Source organism: Heliconius melpomene, chromosome 1, assembly GCF_056956725.1.
Source record: "Heliconius melpomene rosina isolate 202511_hmr_F chromosome 1, ASM5695672v1, whole genome shotgun sequence".
NCBI classification, from domain to species: Eukaryota; Metazoa; Arthropoda; class Insecta; order Lepidoptera; family Nymphalidae; genus Heliconius; species Heliconius melpomene.
Genome location: NC_140389.1, coordinates 2390133 through 2410134, shown reverse-complemented (window position 1 = coordinate 2410134; position 20002 = coordinate 2390133). Strand labels below are relative to the sequence as shown.

The 20002-nt window shown below is 31.7% G+C and overlaps 1 protein-coding gene across 2 annotated transcripts in view; it reads right to left on the bottom strand.

Annotated features, from left to right (window-relative positions):
• The window catches only part of LOC146540939 (uncharacterized), an 88938-nt gene that overhangs the window by 7681 nt on the left and 61255 nt on the right, over positions 1-20002 (bottom strand). For both annotated transcript variants that reach the window (XM_085203613.1, XM_085203700.1), the window contains exons 2-7: positions 17942-19192; positions 17373-17482; positions 4275-4369; positions 1214-1321; positions 644-803; positions 247-363 (exon numbers count right to left, since the gene is read on the bottom strand). In XM_085203613.1, the coding sequence (XP_085059739.1) occupies positions 247-363; positions 644-803; positions 1214-1321; positions 4275-4369; positions 17373-17482; positions 17942-19192 (1841 nt within the window). The remainder of the gene's footprint in view (positions 1-246; positions 364-643; positions 804-1213; positions 1322-4274; positions 4370-17372; positions 17483-17941; positions 19193-20002) is intronic.

Sequence of the window (20002 nt, the reverse complement as noted above, 5' to 3'; positions counted from 1 at the left end):
AAAAATTATCTAAGAGAGTAAGAGAGGTAGAGGAAGACATCAGTTGACCTTCGAAAACACAGTATCAAAATTACTGGAGGAAAGACATCTAAAAAAGTATGAGGACCTCCCGATAGGCATGTATGAAGAGGTTGATGACAGTGGACGAGGCGAAAGAGGTATGTAGAGACCGTAGCGTTTGACACTCCGTTCTCTCTGACTGTACCTGAGTTAGATTATAAAAATTATGTCATTATTAGATCTCACCTGCACTCTGACAGCGTGTTCGTGTTTCCGCTTCATATCGTCTATATGATGCGCTATTCCAGTCATCTTCAGCAAGGCGTACTCCGTTTCTCTCGATGCACATTGTTTTACTACATTCTGAAATAAACAAAAAATAATTATTTTACATACATACGTATCAGAGTTTATACGTATATCCAAAAAAAACACGTGGCTAATTAAAATCAATAATTTCATGTCATAAGATACTACTACTTTTATTTCTTTAACGCGCAAACATTTTTAAAAGAAGTATTTTTTTTCTACGTTTAATAGAAATCTATGTCTAGTACTAAAACTATAACTTGATTATCTAAGTAAAATATATAGCTACTCAGTAAAATGTGCATCACTTATTCCATGACTTATAAGAACTAACCTGAAGTAACAAATGATATTTCAATATCCGTTGCACAGGTTTCAGTAGATAAGAGGCGAGAGGCAACGGATGCATCAGTTCAAGTTGTCGTTCCCGAAACTCTCTAGCACTTTGTGGCCGAGAGGCTAGAGCGGCTAACCTTTCCATGGTACGAGGGTATCTGCAAATTTTTAATGCAAACTGTTGGTATTTTTCATAAGGGATAGTTACAGTACGGTCGACGAGTCTTGGCCGCCCTGAAATTAGTGTGTACTTTTAATTTTAGGATTTTTCTTAGTTTTGATTACTTTTTTACACAATATGTACTGTATACGGCGTCAATAAGCTTCCTAATATGAAATATTCAGTATAGTACTATGTTACACAATTTAACACTTTGTTAAGAACAAAGAACACACTTGAACTATTAACATAGAATAACTAATTATTCCATAGAAAAGTGTTTTATTCACATGAAAAATGCTTATACATATTCCCAGAAAAACCTGAATCGATTATGAGCAGTTCTAAGAGGAAATTAAGCCACATTAAAGGAATTTTTTTACTATTTTCAATGTATTATTAACTCACCCAGTACAGTACGAAGTGTAAACGGCAAACCCGGTAGTGTTGTTGACAAAGCACCTCGCAATGCAAGTAGCGTCCAGGTGGCATGAGTTTAGTTCGCTGCATAGTGATCTGAAATGACAAAATATTAATTTAGTTTTACTATTATAATATTAAAAAAAAAACGTCTGTTCGTAGAGAATTTTATTTTTAGTTTTCTGATGAAAATTATTGTGATACAATATATTACTAAAAATTCCAATTCAATTCCAAACTTAACTGTTAAACAATAGACTCTTTAATTCTTTAAGATATCCATAACATCAATGCCAATGAATGCCAATGCCAACCTGCCACTGTAACTCAACTGAAGAAGAACTTGATCGGATTGCTCAAGAACTTCCAGCAATAAGGCCAACTTCAAAATTATTTTATTTATAATATCGTAGACTGAAAGTGTAAACCTAGTGAATCAGTTCTATTTAACTCCTTACTCTCTGCCCACTCCCCTACATGCGGGATACAAGCTAAAACAAACAAAACAAAACTGCTTCTTTGTCGATTTTCGTATTTCCGTTCAAAATTCAGGACGTTGAGTTTAGTACATATTGTTCTTGCAAGTTTACGATACACCACAAACACGCGAATTGCGTGACTTTGAGAGAAATCTCGCCAACCCTTTGTTCTTACAGGTCTCGGAGACTTTAAAAGTAATAAATCTTGAAATTCTTAAAGTACTTCGCCACTTTGCCTATTGTTCGTTTGTCGACGCCGTTAAACACTGTCGAGGCATTGATTAAATGGTTATGGGTTGCATTCTTGATGGATTTCCCCTCTTTTGTGTAGTCTTTTAGTTTCATAGTCTATCCCGAATCTATATTGAGGCAGAGGGAATTTAGTGTTAGAACACTCCTCTTCCTGCTTTTCGCCCAACTTTATATTTATAAAATAAAAACATCTGCTTAGTGTGATTACAGTAAAGTAATTGCGACGACGCGCGACGTTTAAATTTACTATGTCTAAATAAGAATTGTATATGAAAGTGATTTGTTACCAACATAGATATTGCCTAAAATTTATAAACTCTAATAAAAGTACCAACATGATTATTTCTCCTACTTGGAGGAATTACTTTAAATCTGCTATCTTTGATTATTTATTTTAGGGAAAAAGAAATTTTAGTGCCTATAATCAAAAAGTAAGCTGAATAAAATAGCGTATTTGTCAATTAATTTATGTTTATAAAATTGCCTTCTAAGAATCTAAGGCTGTCAAAATTTAAAGGAAAATAGTAAAATAAAATACAAAACAGCAAATATCAAACAACGTAACAAATATAGATCCTGGTGAAAGTTTTCTAAAGAATAGTATTGTAGAAACAAAATACTACAGTGTCAAGTTAAACAGGCCATGAAATGGAATACATGCGGTCAGTTCAGGATTACTTTCGCAATGTGGCTTTGTAAAAATAGGAAAGTTATTGCAAATGGATACGTGACGCGATGTCCATTTTATTTTTTTTTTTTAATTCACGCTTTATCCCGCATATAGCATGATAGGCATGAGTCTACTCGTGACCACGGACTACTGCAAAGTGTTCGTAACTTCGAATTTCCAAAAAGTGCGATACTAAATAGTTTATCTCTCCATTCACTGTACTGCAATACTTCGTATTTAGATGTGAAACTCAACGCTGTGCAATGTCTACCAGCACACAGCAGACATTTGCGTAAAAGAATAAAATAAAACCATAGCTGTTATAAGGAAATGAAAAGCTGAAATCCTATTTATACCATCAAAGACATCTAATGCCATGTAAAAAGTTTGCCTAAAAATCTCTTAGCAAAATTTCTATACGCGGATTATAGTAGGGTACAGTCACAAGCAAATGTCTTTAATAAAAACTGTACCCTCTGCTATTGACGTCCCCCTATTATACTCACACCCTCGGTCAAGGGCCGTACTTAGATTATATGTAAATATTTTTATTTCACAGCATTTGATATCTTTCGAACCTATGTATTTAGGATGTGCTTGATGACGCAAAGTTTCAAATTCTAATTCTATTTAAAGTATTCTTCTTTTTATATTCTGTATTCGTTCTTTCAGTTATAGACAGAGTTCCAAAACACTTCATTTTTTCGTTTTCGACTTTATAGTTAAGGGTGGGGAAATGAAAACTATTCAGACCTTTTCAGATCGTTCAGATCTATTCAGATCTTTTACCATCACGATTACCATGAAACACCGTCCGACTGCGTCAAAGGCCACTATTTAATATAATAATACTTCTTAAAAGAGGGATTACGTAGTATACGCACTTCCAAATAGGTACCCTTGCTTTTTAAACTAAAAGAAAATGTTAGTTAGTTAGTCTGTCCATTTTACGAACAAATTATAAACAGTCGAAATTGACCAAATACGCCCCCGTCCAAAATACCACTCGCTAAAAGCCCGAAGAATGGTGAGAGCCCCACGATATGCGGAAAAGCAGAATTGTCGGCTTTTTGGGGCATTTGTTGGAAGGGAGTATTATTACTAACCTATTGTATTACGATGGACAGCCGCTGACGTATGAAACTAGATACGTATACGCAGTTATTATAACAATTTATTTGATATATTTAAATAAAGGAAACCTCTTTATTCAAAAATTGTTTCTGTTTTTCGCAAAACCGTTGTTAGGAGTAAGATTATTATGTTAATAAGATTAAGTTTTTACTCGGACAGAAATGAAACGTGGTTAGAATATCTGTTTCTTCTCATAGTTCATTTGATTTAAAATACAGAGATTTTATAAAATATAGAAGATGAATTAAAGCAAACAAGCATCCCTAATTTATTGCTAGCTATAAATAAGAAATCTCGTATAACGATATAGGTACGAACTCTCATTAGATGGCATTAGAAAAATTGAAATTAATTGGCAAATCAAATTAACATAGCGACGAGCAGTAAGGATTTTTATTACATAAAAGTCCAAATTCTTTTTGCACTAAAAGGTACTTGAACCTATTACTGTCATCCGTTTTTGTATTGAATATATTCCTAAGATTAAACGTAACGTAAAACAAGAAGTACTTACTTATTAAAAGCATAAATATCTTCGATGTTGTTGAAGAGTTCAAACAATTCTTCTTCAGAGAACGTCATCTCTCTTTTCCACACGTGTAAGTAACCCTGGAAATAATAAATGTATATTTATTTAATTACAATTGGTGAAGATTTTCATTTTAAGTTTAATATTTTATTCATTTAAAATATATCTTCTTTACTTTTTAAAACAGCTTCCGCTTAGAAGTCATAAGGCCTATTTCAGTACATTACAACATGCGTTTTAAGACGAAACCTAACGCTGCGTCTTGTCTTACTAGACTGGGTTTAGATATAATTGTATCTAATATATTCCCCGGTGCTGTTGGGCAAAAACCGACGTTGAGTTACGCATATTTTTAAACAAAATAGCATACTTCGTTAAGGTGAAAGTTAAAAATTATTCAAAATGTAATACGAAAGGGAAGAAGAAGATTAGCTAATGAGTTCAAAATCTAATAAAATATCATAATAGCTGTTGGTTATGGCTGTAAGATTACTAATTTACTATAAATTTTCGATAGCAAGTCACTTAAACGTTGAACTCGAACAGTTTTATGTCGCCATAAAGATATCACACGCATAAAATCGTGAACACAGCCAATATTTCATGTGAAAAGCCGTTAGTAGGGGCTTAATATTCTTGTAACAGTGTAAATATGTTAAAATCTAAATAATTATACCCAAATAGAAAACTAACGGACGGTAAAATTTGAAAATTAATAGCTAATTTAATTTTATAATCTAAATTTAAACAATTAATAAGTAGAACAAGAAATAAGGTGTCCATAGAGACATTTTATATTAAGCAGGTCTATAATCTGAGTTGAAAAATTGCACGTAGCAATGGGAACCTATGGGAATAACCAAGCTAAAGAAAAAAAACATATATAATTATATGTCCCGAGAAAACTAAATAATAAACTGAATAACCTTTACAAAACCCTCATCGATAGATAAGCTATCAAATTCAAAAAGATTTTTTGTATTCAAACCAGTAGCACTATATACAGTAAACAAATTGATTAAAAATATTACATTTGTCATTTATTTTATTAAGATTGTATTCATTTTTTATAGATTCTATTAAACATGACACGAATAAGCCATGGTTTATTGAATAGAAAGATAAAAATGTATGGGATAACACTAAGTAAGGATTTCTCAAAATTCTCAAGGGGACGAGAAAACGTGGTTTTCCATTTTATTTCTTAAATTTCACGCAAACAAACATGTAAGTGACGACAAGTTCTATATAGAAATGTAGAGCATTTATTTTAGAAAATATGTTTTGAATAAAAATAAATTCTTTAATAATAATAATAATAATAAATTTATTTATTTAAGACATTAGTCCACTTGTTAGTAACAATTAAAACTTACCCTATGTTAATACAAACACAAACACACACATATACAAACAAAAACTGGCTTCCGTTGAGACTCCTACACTATTGACTGTAGCTATAGCTTAATATAACGCAAAAAATATTTTAACTTTAAAAATATTAGTCCAATACATATAAAGCTACAAAAAGCTACTTGTCAAAGTAAACAAGTAAAATAACCACAAAGTTATTTGCAATTTAGAACTAATATTTGCACTAACTTCTTGTTAGTATGTTATGTCCTCGTTAGAAGTCGTTCGAAAAACGGTAGACTATTATTTTTTCTATACAAGGTATATAAAATAGGAAATGGTCTAATGATCTGAGAATAATATTATATATTAATTTAAACGATTATATTATATTTTATTTTTATAATTTTAAACTATATATTATGCACGACTTTTGATTTTAACCTAGCTCGGATCCTATGTGATTAATCCGAAAATAACATTATCATTAAATTAAAAATTAACATTATCGTTAAATTAAATTTTAAATTAGTGAACTTTCTAATTTATAATGAAGACTGCTATACATTATACGACGTTCACGAAGGACGTCAAGTTTTAACTCAGTTTTATAATATAGTGATAACATACGGTACATGCTGGATGGGTTACATCACCCATAATGCAATTTACTTTTTTTTAGCTTCACGCTGTATCCCGCATGTAGCAGGCAGAGGGAACCTAGTGTTAAGACCTAAGACCTCATTACCCAATTTCCACCGAATTCTCATGGCATTGTGTAGGGGAACTCAACGAAGCGCTTTGCCCTGTTACTAGAGCAAGAAAATAAAAATATTAAGTATTTCATTCCCCGAATTGAATACACAACCGTCGCGTTTACTCGCTTGCTGCGGCACTCAATGCATTACCCCTAATTAAAAAAAAATATGAGAGAATAGTGAAAATACAAGTTATTATATCTGTACGTATATTTTTTCATATAATAAGCACCATATATTAATTAAAAATAAATAAAATAAAATATCAACAACAATGAAACCATTAAAATTGTATAGACAAATAAATAAATAAATAAATATTAATATATTAAGATATATCACACATGTAAGAAATGACGTAACTAAGTTGTATTCAAGATATAACAATGACATTACAATCTGGATTGTCGAGATTATCAAATTAAGTCGCTCGTGCTGCGTTTAAACGGTCAATTTAAAAGTGAATGACATATGGTGAAGTGCACATTATAAGCGTTCCAAATTTATTGTAATTATATTGTTTTCGAGAGGAAAACTAAGAAAATAGCATAATTGTAATACAACTTAATGAATAAAAATTAAGTACGTTATTAATAAATTAATCTTTTAAATTACTAAAATAAGTAATAGAGTATGTAAAAGAGGTGATACGATCTAGAATTATAGATAACATATAACGAATAATTCTATTCCTGGAGCGTCCTTCAATACATCATTTTTACTAAAACCTATCATTATATCGTGCTATAATCATTGATCGCATATGAGATATCTACTGGCGTGAGATATCTATATAAGGCTTATTATATGTAAAATATATGTGCATGAATCATTTTCTGAATCATACTTAAACTTTTTAGTGACAATGAAAATTCTTAGCTCATGAATGTTAATGACAGCGCTTCTTTTAAAATGGTTTTTTAATCATGTTGATCGAAAATAAAGTCACGATTGCCATTAGAAATCAATATGAATTTTTAATTTCTAAAATATATTAACACAGTCCAACTTAGAAATCATTTTTATCATTCTTTTTTTAGTTTTAAAATATTAGAACTTTGAAAATTTTAAAAATATTTGTACAAACGACAATCTTATTAAATAGCAAATGAAACGCTAATTATCTACTTAAATCACTAATACCATGTATATTATATATATTTCTATTCTGTATTTCAATAATTCCGGTCACGTCGCAACGCGGCACAGCACAACGTAAACAATGCGAGACAGGTTTGCCCACTGTCATTGTCACTGTCACGCTCAGGCTCAACCTCGAGTCGCAACTACGTGATGAGTAACACTATATTTTAAACTAAGCATTCGGTTTTTTTTAAATGAATTAAACTTATCGCAATTTTGTAAAAAAAAAAACAGTTTCACGCTATATCCCGCACACAGCAGGAAAGGCAGAGGGAACTTAGCGTCAAGATACTCCGTTCTTCTTCCGCCGAATTCTGAAGGCATTGCGTGTTGAGTGGTGGAACTCAACACCGCACTTTGCCTCGACACCACAGAGAAGAAATGAAAATAAATATTTCATTTCCTCGATTGGGGATCGAAACCCACATCCAATTGCGGTTACAATCACACTTTGGGCTCTACGCCACGACTCCTTTCTATTTATTTTACACGTACCTTCTTCAGTTTAAGTGAAAATTATAGCTATTAAATTGACATTTGACATAAAGTTACGTTACTATCTGCGAAAGAAAGATTTTATTAAAAGGTTTTATTTTATTTTTAAGGACATGACTAGAGTAAACCTTAATTTGAACAAAATTATAATATGTATTAAACAATTGCATATGCAAAATTTAAGAGTTAAATCTGAAAACATATATCAATAAGCGTGTATTTAATATTATTGTTATAGAAATACAATGTACGTACAAAAATAAAAAAAAAATGAAATCCTCTCAAAATCCATTGTAAACTACCTAGATCCGATATCTCAAAAAGAGCACTTACATAATATCATAATATAGGTAACGGTCACCCATCCAAAGAGTGATCGTGTCTCGTTGCTTAACGTGATCGATCGATTCACTATTCATGTATTGTACCGGTAACGCCTACATACTTACTATGTTTTATTACGGAAATGCAGTTAAGAGAGAGTTGGGTTTGGATTGGATATTTTATTACTTTTAGTGTTATTTTTTTAATAAATAGTGATTTTTTTTAAATATTTTTGGAAAGCCGTTCAAAAAAAGACCGACGACTCGTGGCCGCTCTAAAGTTAGCTGTAGATGGCTCCACGGTTTTAAAAATATTAGAACTTTTTCTTACTTTTGACATTGACTGAAAGCCTAACTTCAAGACGACGCCCTTACTGTACACTCACTTTATATATCTTAAGTACACCTCATAAAAAATGTAAGACAGCAGTCTTAGCCTTTGAAAATAATATATTTATATTGGTCATTTGTATGAAATAATAACCTAAAAATAATACATGAGTACACGTTAAATCTTCTTTATTATATTTTAACATACAATATATAAAAAAATAATATTTAATAATCATAATTATAATATTAAATATCTCATTGAGTAAATATGTTTAAAGTTGAAATCCAAGTATTTTCATAATGAACACAAGTCTATTTGTGATGCGCCCACGCAGAGAGATATTATAAGAATTATTTACAAGAGTACAATGCGTAGTAAATTGTTGAATGAAATCGAGACCAGTGCTTCTTCAACAAGAATTGGAAGTGGAAGGTAGGTACCTATGGTCGTTAACTTAACTCTTAGGGAGTATTCACACTATACTGCCGATCACGGTTTGTCCTCGTTCCGATCTCATATTCTTATATAAGAAAAGAAATAAAAAAAGAAAAGAAAGTAGTTTCTTGTATAAGAAATAGACAATTTATCAAAGTTTAAAATTACATCAGCTCCATTATAGAAAGTTAAAGCTTCAGTCAAATCAATAAATAATTATGTAGTAGATGCAGGCAAACCCGCGAGCGAGTCGCTTGTTTGATATAAAAATAAAACCACAATTATTACAGTACCACTTAGAATGTTTTAAAAAATTTATTAAATAATAAAAATATATATCGACTAGAGGACCGGATTTGAACGGCCAATCACTAGTGATTTAAGTACACATACCTAAGTAAACCACTACACCTATTACATACAAAAAGTGGCTCTATCCTACTATCATCCCTTTTTAGGCACCAATTCCTGTTAGGAGACGGCAAACAACCTACAAATCCTAATTTCATGAAATCGTCCTTATTATAACGTGCTAAAATACAAAATTCCATAGCAAGCCTATCTTACCGTAAATAATTTGTCCATTTTAAGTCCTATACGTAAACTCTTCCCTAATAGTGGTAAAGAAGTTTTTCTTATTACGGTATATTTGGATTCGTGGTCAAGAGCAGTCTAAGATTATTATTTTGTATTACTTAAAGACTTTATGATAAAATAACAAAAAAAGAAAGTTTTTTAAAGCCAAAAATAATGTTTAATATAAAATATTGGTAAATCTAGGAATGTTAGTATTTTACCAATAATTTTTATCCCGCTAGGCCGCCATTGAAGTTAGTTTTACGTTTGGGGTTTAACCAGTGACTGTTCTTTATATTGAAATAAAATCAAAAATTTACCGCATGTAATTTAGAGGAAAAATTACAAAAATTATACTTATCAATATTTTACCATTAAGGTTCATCAAGAACATATGGTTTTTTACACTATTATAAAATTAAGTATAATAATTATTTTTTTTAACCATTTATCCCACATTAAAGATAGATAGATATTTTAGAAAACATAAAAAAATTTAAACGTAGTAGGACTCAAAGCCTTTTGGAATATATCTTTTGGATACGGTCCAAATGCTGAGACCACTGTGCCATACGACATCATCAAGCTACATCCAAATTCATATACACTTGAAAAAACTTACTTATAAGCTTCGCTGTAGAATAAAAATATTTATCTGGAAAAAATCCGTAGTGAGTACAATAAAATGACTACAATACATCATATATGGCGACAATAAAGCCTTGGAAGAACATGCTTCTTCCAAGTAGGGCACATCCTACTATTATTAAGCTTTTAAATTAATTTTGTATTTAATTTTACTTTATTAATTTATAATATTCAAGTAATAAGCTAATAAATATACAGAATAGGTACAGATGTATTACGCATGTAATACACGTACTCACTAGACGTCTCCCGAAACTTTGTTAGCCTGGAAACAGTTTTCGTACGAACTTGGAAATCCTTTCTTAACTCAGCCTAACCTGCCAAATTTCAACTTTCTAAATACAGTAGTCACCCAGTAACAGAAGTTTTATACTTATACCTACATATATAGCATACATCTATATATATAAAATCGAAAGGTCACTCACTCACTCATCACGAAATCTCAGGAACAACAAGTGCTAGGAATGTAAAATTTTGGATAGGAGTTATTTATAGGGCGTAGGTGCTCGCTAAGACGGGAATTTGCAATATTCGACTCCTAAGGGGATGAAATAGGGGTTGAAAGTTTGTATGGATTTTTTTTAAATCGCCACCGATTTTTATAAGATATGAAATTCTCTTAAAAATATTTAATTGAACACGTGTTTCATGGTTTATTAGGATTCACCCCTAAAGGTGCAAATAAGCGGGCGAAGCTGCGCGCGTCCGCTAGTATAAATATAAATGTCTGAAACAACAAGTTGGTCGCTGTAACAAATGCAAATAAATCAACGAATAATTTACACAGTCATTAAACGACTAAACATTACAAAGTATACGTTAATTAGCAGTGAAAACTTTTCAGTGAAAGCCGCCGTTCCTTACCGGCGAAAGCCTATAATTTGGCTATAAATTTTGTTTCGCGTAAGTTAATTGGCCATAATCATCACAGTTAGGGCAAAACTCACGAGATCTGTGTGAGAGATCTTGGTAATTTGAATCCCTCTAAAATAGTGAAATTAAATGTTTAAATGTTTAGATTGTTTGCCCATTCAAGCAAAGATGGTGAAACTGATTTGGATGGAATATTTTTTTTTGCTTCACGCTGCTATCCCGCAAATGGCAATGCAGGCCAGCAAGATACTAGTGTCAAAACACTCCTTTCTCCACTTTCCGTCCGGAATCGATACTTGCATGTTAAGAGTCTGCCTACCTTGCTTACGGGAAAACACGTGAAGCAATAAGAATATTTCCACCAGATCTCTTAATATTATGCATTAGTATAAAATTATAAACTATTCCTTCCAATCAACATGCTGTATCAGTATCTCAGTTTAAAGTTATCTTTATTTAACGTACAATTTCACAATTTATGCGAAGATACAAAGCTTAGTACGCACACGATACAGTGGCCCGTTTTACGACACATTTATCGAAATTACATATATTTATTGATTTTACGCGTTTCTATTACAATATTTATATAAATACTCTATCTTAGTGCAGTTAGCATATATCTGGCTTGGATTCCCACTCAGAGGAAAGTGTATCTTTTAAAGAATTTTGATATGTTTTCTTAGACTCTCGAGTAGCGGTCAAGCAACAGATGACGCTTTGTTGGCAGGCAGATCCCTGCCTTGGATGGGCCGATGTTCTGATGAAGGTTGTTGGTAAAGATCCTTGGGGAAGGTTCATGTCCAGCAGAGTATGAGGAATTGCTAAAGGCTGATATAATGATGATGATGACGACAGCCAGATGAGAAGTCTCGTTGTCGAAATCGTCAATAGGAAATGAGAGACGTGGATAACGTGGTGACTCATAACTAAGCTTGCCTACGTTATCCATGAAAAATAGTGAAGATAAAATGTAAAATGGTGTGAAACAAAAACACTGTTATTTTATCGGCCAAACTGACTGAAGTTTAAAAGAAGTGACAAATATTAATAGTCATCTGTCGTGTTCGTAAGCTAATAAGCTAAGACACCTCTCCAATGTAAATCGTGACGGATTGGACCTATTTCCGGTGTTTATTTAAGAGAAAAATCTTCTTTGTGATGGATTCTCGATCTTTTGTCTGAGAATGAGAAAAACTCATCCATCTAAAGGAACTTTATCAGAATTAAATCATCCACATAGTTAAATGTTCATCTGTTCTTCTATACGCAGACGATATGAAAATTTGTAGAAGGATTTCGTCTATATCTGATTGCTTATTTTTACAGGAAGATCTTAATATGCTAAGCTTATATTGTAAGAAAAATTCTTTATTTTTAAATATTAATAAATGTAATGTCATCTCGTTCACTCGTAAACGCTATCCTTTTGCATTTGACTATCGTCTTGACGGTACTCAGCTAATTCGAGTGTCTGAGGTTAGGGACCTGGGTATACATCTAGATAATAAACTTAACTTTAATTTACATATCAACAGAATGATAGCTAAAGCATATCGCATGCTTGGCTTTATCTTTAGAATTTCCAAAGATTTCAAAAAAACAAGCACTCTGATACTTTTGTACAATTCTTTTGTTAGACCTATTCTTGAATACGGTTATACTGTTTGGAACCCACACTATAAAACATATATTAAACGGTTAGAAACTGTTCAAAATAAATTCATTAAATTTGTACTTTTTAAAAAACAAACCTTAAATGAGGCTAACGATTGTTTTAAAGTATTATCACTCGCCAATAGAAGATTAATTAGAGACCAACTTTTATTATTTAAGATAATTAAAAATCATATGAACTCCCCGTTTCTTTTGAGCTGCATTAATTTCAGATGCCCGCGAAGATCTGTGCGTAATCCATTACTATTTAATACACCCGTTACTAGAAGCCAGCATGCACAAAATATCTTTGTCAATAGAGCCTGCACCAGCCATGATAAATTGTTTGCCAATATTGATATTTTCAAAATTAATGATGTCAATGTTTTAAAAAAAATTGTAATAAATTGCTGTACTTGTGATTCATTTATATAAATTATGTATATTTCATTTTGTATAGTGCAAATTGGATTATTTCATTTAATTTGATATATATATATATATATATATATGTGTGTGTGTGTGTTATATATATATGTGTGTGTGTGTATGTATTGAATTAATAAATTGAAATTATTTTTATTTTCTCTTAATGTAACTTGTAATTTAGTAGTATATTTTATCTTGTGTTTATTGTTTGTATCTATAAATTGTATATGGAAACTTAATTGGATTGTGTGTCATCTTTTAAATTTGTAATGTTTGTGTATTTTGTATTCTGTGTGTTTCCCTAAAATATAAATAAATAAATAAATAAATTCCCCACGATGGTCTCTTAAGAAATATAAGAGATAAAAGTAAATTTCCTATAAAATATAAAATAGACACACCCCTAACACCTAAACAGCTGTGGAATTTCGAAAATACTTCAAACATTTATAGCTGCACCGCCGCAAGTGACAAGCGAAGCGATTTCTAATTAGTGGTGACAGCGCCGTGACAGCTGGGTTCTCCATATTGTGCTCTACTTTAGTTTTACTTTTTGATATTATAAACTGCTATTACATGGTATATTAATAACGAAATGGACTAGGACTATATATTTAGTAGTCCTGTTTGTGTGGATTTTGAAATGAAAAATGGAAAATTCAATTTTTTACATAGGAATTCCGAGAAATCATTTCTTAGTGCTCCCCTAAACTCTAGAAACCACCTACATACCAAATTTTTAAGTCCAGTAGTTTCGTATGAGAGTTGTTCGTTAGTCTCTCATACTCTCATAACGAAATGATATTTTTATTCTATAAAAGTAATATCATATAAGCTTTGTTTCGTTTCAATGATATCCAGATTTATGGAAAAAAATCGTACACTTTGCCCTTTCTCTTTCCTGCTTTGAAGTTATAAATTATATAACGATAAAAAAGTAAAAAAAAATTTTTAAGTTAAACGGTTTTATATTGCAGATAAATGTACTAAAAGATAAAAAATAATTTCATGGAAATTATGATTACTAAAATAAAATCGTGGGGACACTTTCTACTTACCACTAGGTGGGTGAAGTCTCATGCCATGTCTTTCGATTGTAGATATTGGACGTGCCCCACGCAAGCGAAGCTGCGCGCGTCCGCTAGTATTGAATATGGATAATTGTATTGTCACCAGAATCAAAGGCGTATACCAAATTTCAGATCAATCGGTTAACGGGAAGAGGGTTAAATTTCAATTACTAAATTTGACCCAAACAAACATACAAATAAATAAACAAACGGGGTGAGCTAAATAAAACCGTTTAAAAAGGATAACAATTTTTTAGCCTTTGATAATTATAAAGAACACACGAAAAAATAGGGAAAAAATGTTGAATCGAATAACTGTGTATGTAATTTATTAAGAAAATTTATTTATTTAACGAGTTTTTGTTTTACAGAATTTAATGCCTAAAATTTCAATTTGTTCTATAGTTGTTTAAAATCCTGCTCTTATATATAAATATTTTAAAAATACAGTAAATATTTGCATACGTTACAAACAGAAATTACTAAGATTATTATTTATTCTTCATGTTAAATTTTATGAGCTTCGGCTTTATGGTAACCCTAGTGACAGACGGCAGGTGACTTTTGGCAGCGTGCCATACAGTTTTTTTTATTTCCGTTCTCCCTAAGGTGAAGTTGAACTTTGAGTCCTTAAATAACACTTGATATTGCTTCATATAAAATAAATTATTCAAAATTAGTACATGGAAAGTGGCAAGCGGAGTGTCTTAACACTAGGCTCCCTCTGCCTACACATATTTTCAAGTATAAATACCAAATATAAAAAATCATCAAAATAGTTGACAAATCCAGCCTTAATAAAAAGTGACATAATATGAAATGTAGTCACCAAACCTGTCAGTGGATTATATTTTATAACTCAATTTACCATTCACGAGGTCAGTGGGACGCGTTGCTTGGTCACTAAAAGAAACACATGGATTGTAACAACTAGGTTTTTGCTTTAACCGTATGAAAGCAGATTTTTCGATTTATAAATAATAACTAAACTAAATAACTAAGTAAAAGTTTAGGCTTAGGTATAAAACCAAAACCTAAATAAATAAATATTAACATCCTAAGCCGGGGATTGTGGGTTCGTGTCCCACCAGGGGTACACTAACGTTTCCGAGCCCCGCAGGGAGCGCCCTTGCGTCGCTGTAAAGGCCAATAGGGGCTAACAGCATTAACCTCAAGACCGAAATAAAAATATTAGACACATGTCGTGCTAAAATCATTTCTGTTCTAAATTCGAATATTTGAAACATTCATGTAACGGTAGCGGAAAGGCAACACAAATAAATTAACGTCATGACTTTGTAAGGTTCCTCATAATATTTTTATTATTATTCTATTTTTTGCCTTTATGTATTTTTATTTTTACCACCTAAGTAGGCAAATCCTAGGTCAATATTAGAATAAAAAACCAGCTATAGGATCAGCATAAGTATTTCCGGAAAGAAATTTGAACTCAACTGTCGCCTTCAGCCAAATACAGTCCAATCAATCATAAAATTATATAATATAATTTATGTAGGTATATGCATAATATGCATATTATATATGTATGTGCATAAATTATGATAGCTAATTGAATATTTCAAAGTAATTTCTAGGTAGAGAGAATATAGAATTAAGACATTTTATTCTTTATGATTCATTTTGAAGAAAAAAGAAGGATTTCAAGGCCGTCGTAACATAATAGCACAGTATCTGAACGTAAACGCGGCAGTCGTGGGTTCCTACTCAATTGAGTAAGTTATTTTAATTATCTCGCTTTGAAAACAAGAAAGACGGATGTAGTGTTTTGATTCTCTCTTTCTCTCTGCCTACCCTGATATATGCAAAACGGTGAAGTTAAAGAAATTGCGGATTTGGTTAAAAATTACCATACATTACAAGAGGTGAAGATATATTTAAAATGTACAAAGTAGCGTAAATTGGAACGCAGCTAGAGTTTCAAAGCGTTGCAAGAGGAAATGAACGCCAAATAAACAATATAGACCAAAACGAATGCCATTTACAGACGGAACATCTAAGTTTGTTGATTGATGAAAAACGTTTTTAATTATTTCGTAATAAGTAAAATTAATTGTGTTGTCAATTAATTTTCGAGTTCATTTTAGCTTTTGAAATGTTGGTGTGACCTAAATTCAATATAGGATGTTTCAAAATCGTTATAAAATATCTTATATATTTTTTCACAAGAAATTTATATTATACGATAAATGTCGAGGTAAACTGAGATTAATTTTTGAAATACAAGCTTTCAACCCCAAAAACAACCCCTTAGAAGTGTACGAAAACGTATTAATAGAATTATCTCAAATATCAGTTTCAATAAATCATCATTTTTATTATAGAGATTACGTTCCTGCTCTAATAATTCAGTTACCCAAAAATAATAAAAAAAAATAATAAAATGCATTAAGTCGAGGAATTTTAAATGGAATATAATAACAAGCCAGCACAAGCAAATAACTACTTACATCAACCTTAATGGTCTTTTAAACATAAACTAAGGATGTTAACCTTGTGGCACTCCTAATATTACAGATTATATTCGTTAAACTCCATCGAATAGTTAATTAATTTTGTCGCTATATTAGAGATGAAGCTGTGTAATAGGTTCGATTTCTGTGCTATTTTTTGGCCTTTTTAAATTACAGAATTAACAATTTTGTTTTAAATTTTAATGTGTGCGTCTGTATGTATGTCTGTGGCGTAACTTCCATGCGGATGAACCGGTTTCATTTGGTTGTATGAAGATTTTTTTATACCTAATTATTAGATAATATATGTAAATTTAATATTTATAATAATTTATAACAAAAACTGAACTCGCAACATCATAAGAAACATCTGAACATGAGAATAATAAGAAAACTTTCTTTCTCAAAACTTTAACAAAAATATAATATTTTAATGTTTTATATGCATTGCGTTTTTAAAATAAACAATAGAATTGAATGGCATTAAGTGTCAAAACAATAATGTGATATTCTCACCTCGACAACCTGTCGCAGGTCCTCGACGTACACGTTTTCAGTTTGGACTATTTCCGCGCAGACCCGCTCCAGCTGTGACAGCCCCGACATCTCATCGAACGTGTGTTGTCCTGGAAAAATATTTCCATTTAGATAAAATGTATTTTTTGTATCTTCACGATTTTTTAGAGAGAGTTGAGTGGCGTAACTCAATACCGCGCTTTGCGTTTCTACCCGAATGAGGGAATGAAAATAATTAATTACGCCGAATGGGAATCGAACCCACCACCGTCGCGTTTATAATCGGACGCTACTCTTCGTAATTGTACTTTGTAGATCATAATTAAATATAACACTGTTAAGGTTGATGCAAAGCTTTCTCTTAATAATAAATGTTTAAAAAATATTGTTTTTAAACTAATAATAATTATAGTTTTAAAATATTAACTTCATATTTTATAATTGATAAATCTTAGTGTTATTGTAGGCCATGCTTTCGCAATCTGATAACGTTGTTATCTGTATAGGGTTAAAAAACCTTAGGTTCCGTGTATCAACTAGAAGAAAACTGTTAAAGCAAAAAAACTTACTTGATATATCCGTTCGACTTTCTTCTGACACACTAGTCTTTATCCCGGCGTTGTTTACAAATATGTTGCTACCGTTGGCTGACGTTACATCTACATCACTGTGATCGTCTAGGCTCTCGATCGATGCTAGATATGCAGAATTTACACCTCCTTTATTTTGAACACCGCTACTTGAGGTCGAGCTCGATGACGCGATCGAACTCATCGATAACGGCCTCGTCACCTCAATGGGAGGGTTTAATCTAATAACTTCCTTTTCCTGAATCATTTTCAAATTTCCTGTAGACGCTACCGCCTCAGGGTAGGGTCGGCTTTTCAACAGCTTATTCGGAGATCCCTCAGTTTTCACAACGAAATCCTTTCTATGTAAACTGTTTGTACCGTTGTTGACAGTTTTGGGCAATTTTACAGGAGACACTTCCGGTGTAGAGTGTTTAATTTCAGGCTTTAAAGGTGATTTTGGCGAAATTTTCGGATCGAATTCCCTATCGTTAGAGGATATAGAGAGTTCGATGGATTGATCGATGAAAGGTAAAGAGAGGGATTCAAAAGCTGTCTTATTTGGATTGGGCACGTCATAAATAGCTGGCATGTTATTTGTTGGTACGTCGTAGGTCGTTTGTTCGTCATCTATTTTAAATTCAGGTTTAATAGGAATTGTCTTTGCAGTTGAATCATTACTAACTTTAAGCCCCGTTGGTTGATCATATATTTCTACAGATGGTAAAATATCAAGGCCTGACTGAGATATCTTCGAAGTGGCTCCTACCAGAGGTATGTTACATCGCCGGGTCGACGACCTGCCTACAGTAACGCTTTTCTTTTGAAACTTTAACGTGGTGGTCTCGGCCGCACTAGAAATCATACGTTTGACGTTCGGCGACAAATTATCAAAAGCAGTTTCCTTTTCTTTAAACGTCCTTTGCACTTTAACTTCACTGGAAAATTCACATTTTTCATTAGCACCATTATTATCACTTTTAGTTCGTAAATTGTAAAGGGAAGTTTTATTGATTGTCGCTATAGGTAGCTTTACACTACCAGCTATTCTCGAAGGGTCCTTCGGTGGGCTTGCAAGTACTGATTCGTGTTCCTTTTTCATATTGTTTTGTATATCTTTTTGTACTGGTGGGTCATTTCTGGCATCTTTGGCAGTTTCAAGGCGATTAGCTTCAGGTCTCAAGCTCTTTGGTGGTTCCAAAAGAGAGTCATATATTCCGATTAATGTAGGCGTTAAGTCCGTCGTACTACCTGGAAGAAAGGAAACAAACATATTTTAAGCAATATTCTCTATGCTACAAAACAATAAAATATATAAATAAAATACTTTTATATTAAAATATCGCAAAAATTAACATTAAGTGGAAATATTGTTTAATCAGACTGTAGGAACTCTTAATTGGGTATATTTATAATATACTCATATAATTTAATTACACGAGTGAAATTACCATAGATTGATATTATAATACTAAAGCAATACAAATAGAATTTGTACCAACTAATTTATTACTTTAAGTCCACATTAAACTTATTTTAAAAGCCTGAACTAAACAATCCTATAAACTCTTACACTCCTAATGTCAACAAAACACAAAAAACGATTTATTTTTTATCGCCATAACGTCAGGATTATGTCATTCTTTAACAAAAAGGCTTTTAGTTAGTGGATGGAATTCTGATGAAATAGTAGCGATGACTAGACGATGTTTGTCGAAAAACACTATTTTTTATTTGAAACAAAAACATTGGTTTTTAACCAACTTCGGTAAAAGATGACAATCTGTAGGATGACAACAGTTCAACTGTAAAGTATTACCTACAGATTGTCATCTACTTATTTGTCGCTTATATAAATATTATTCAACCTTTTTTGAACATATACTTAAAGTATATATTAAAACCTACTTACTAAAATGGATAACTATAATTTTCTTTTCTTCTAAACTAGTAAGTAATAACGACAGTATTTTTTTATATAACAATATTAATATATATCTATGTAAAATTTACAGTTAAACACCAAAAGAACAACCATTCAAAACTGGCAAAGTCCCATTT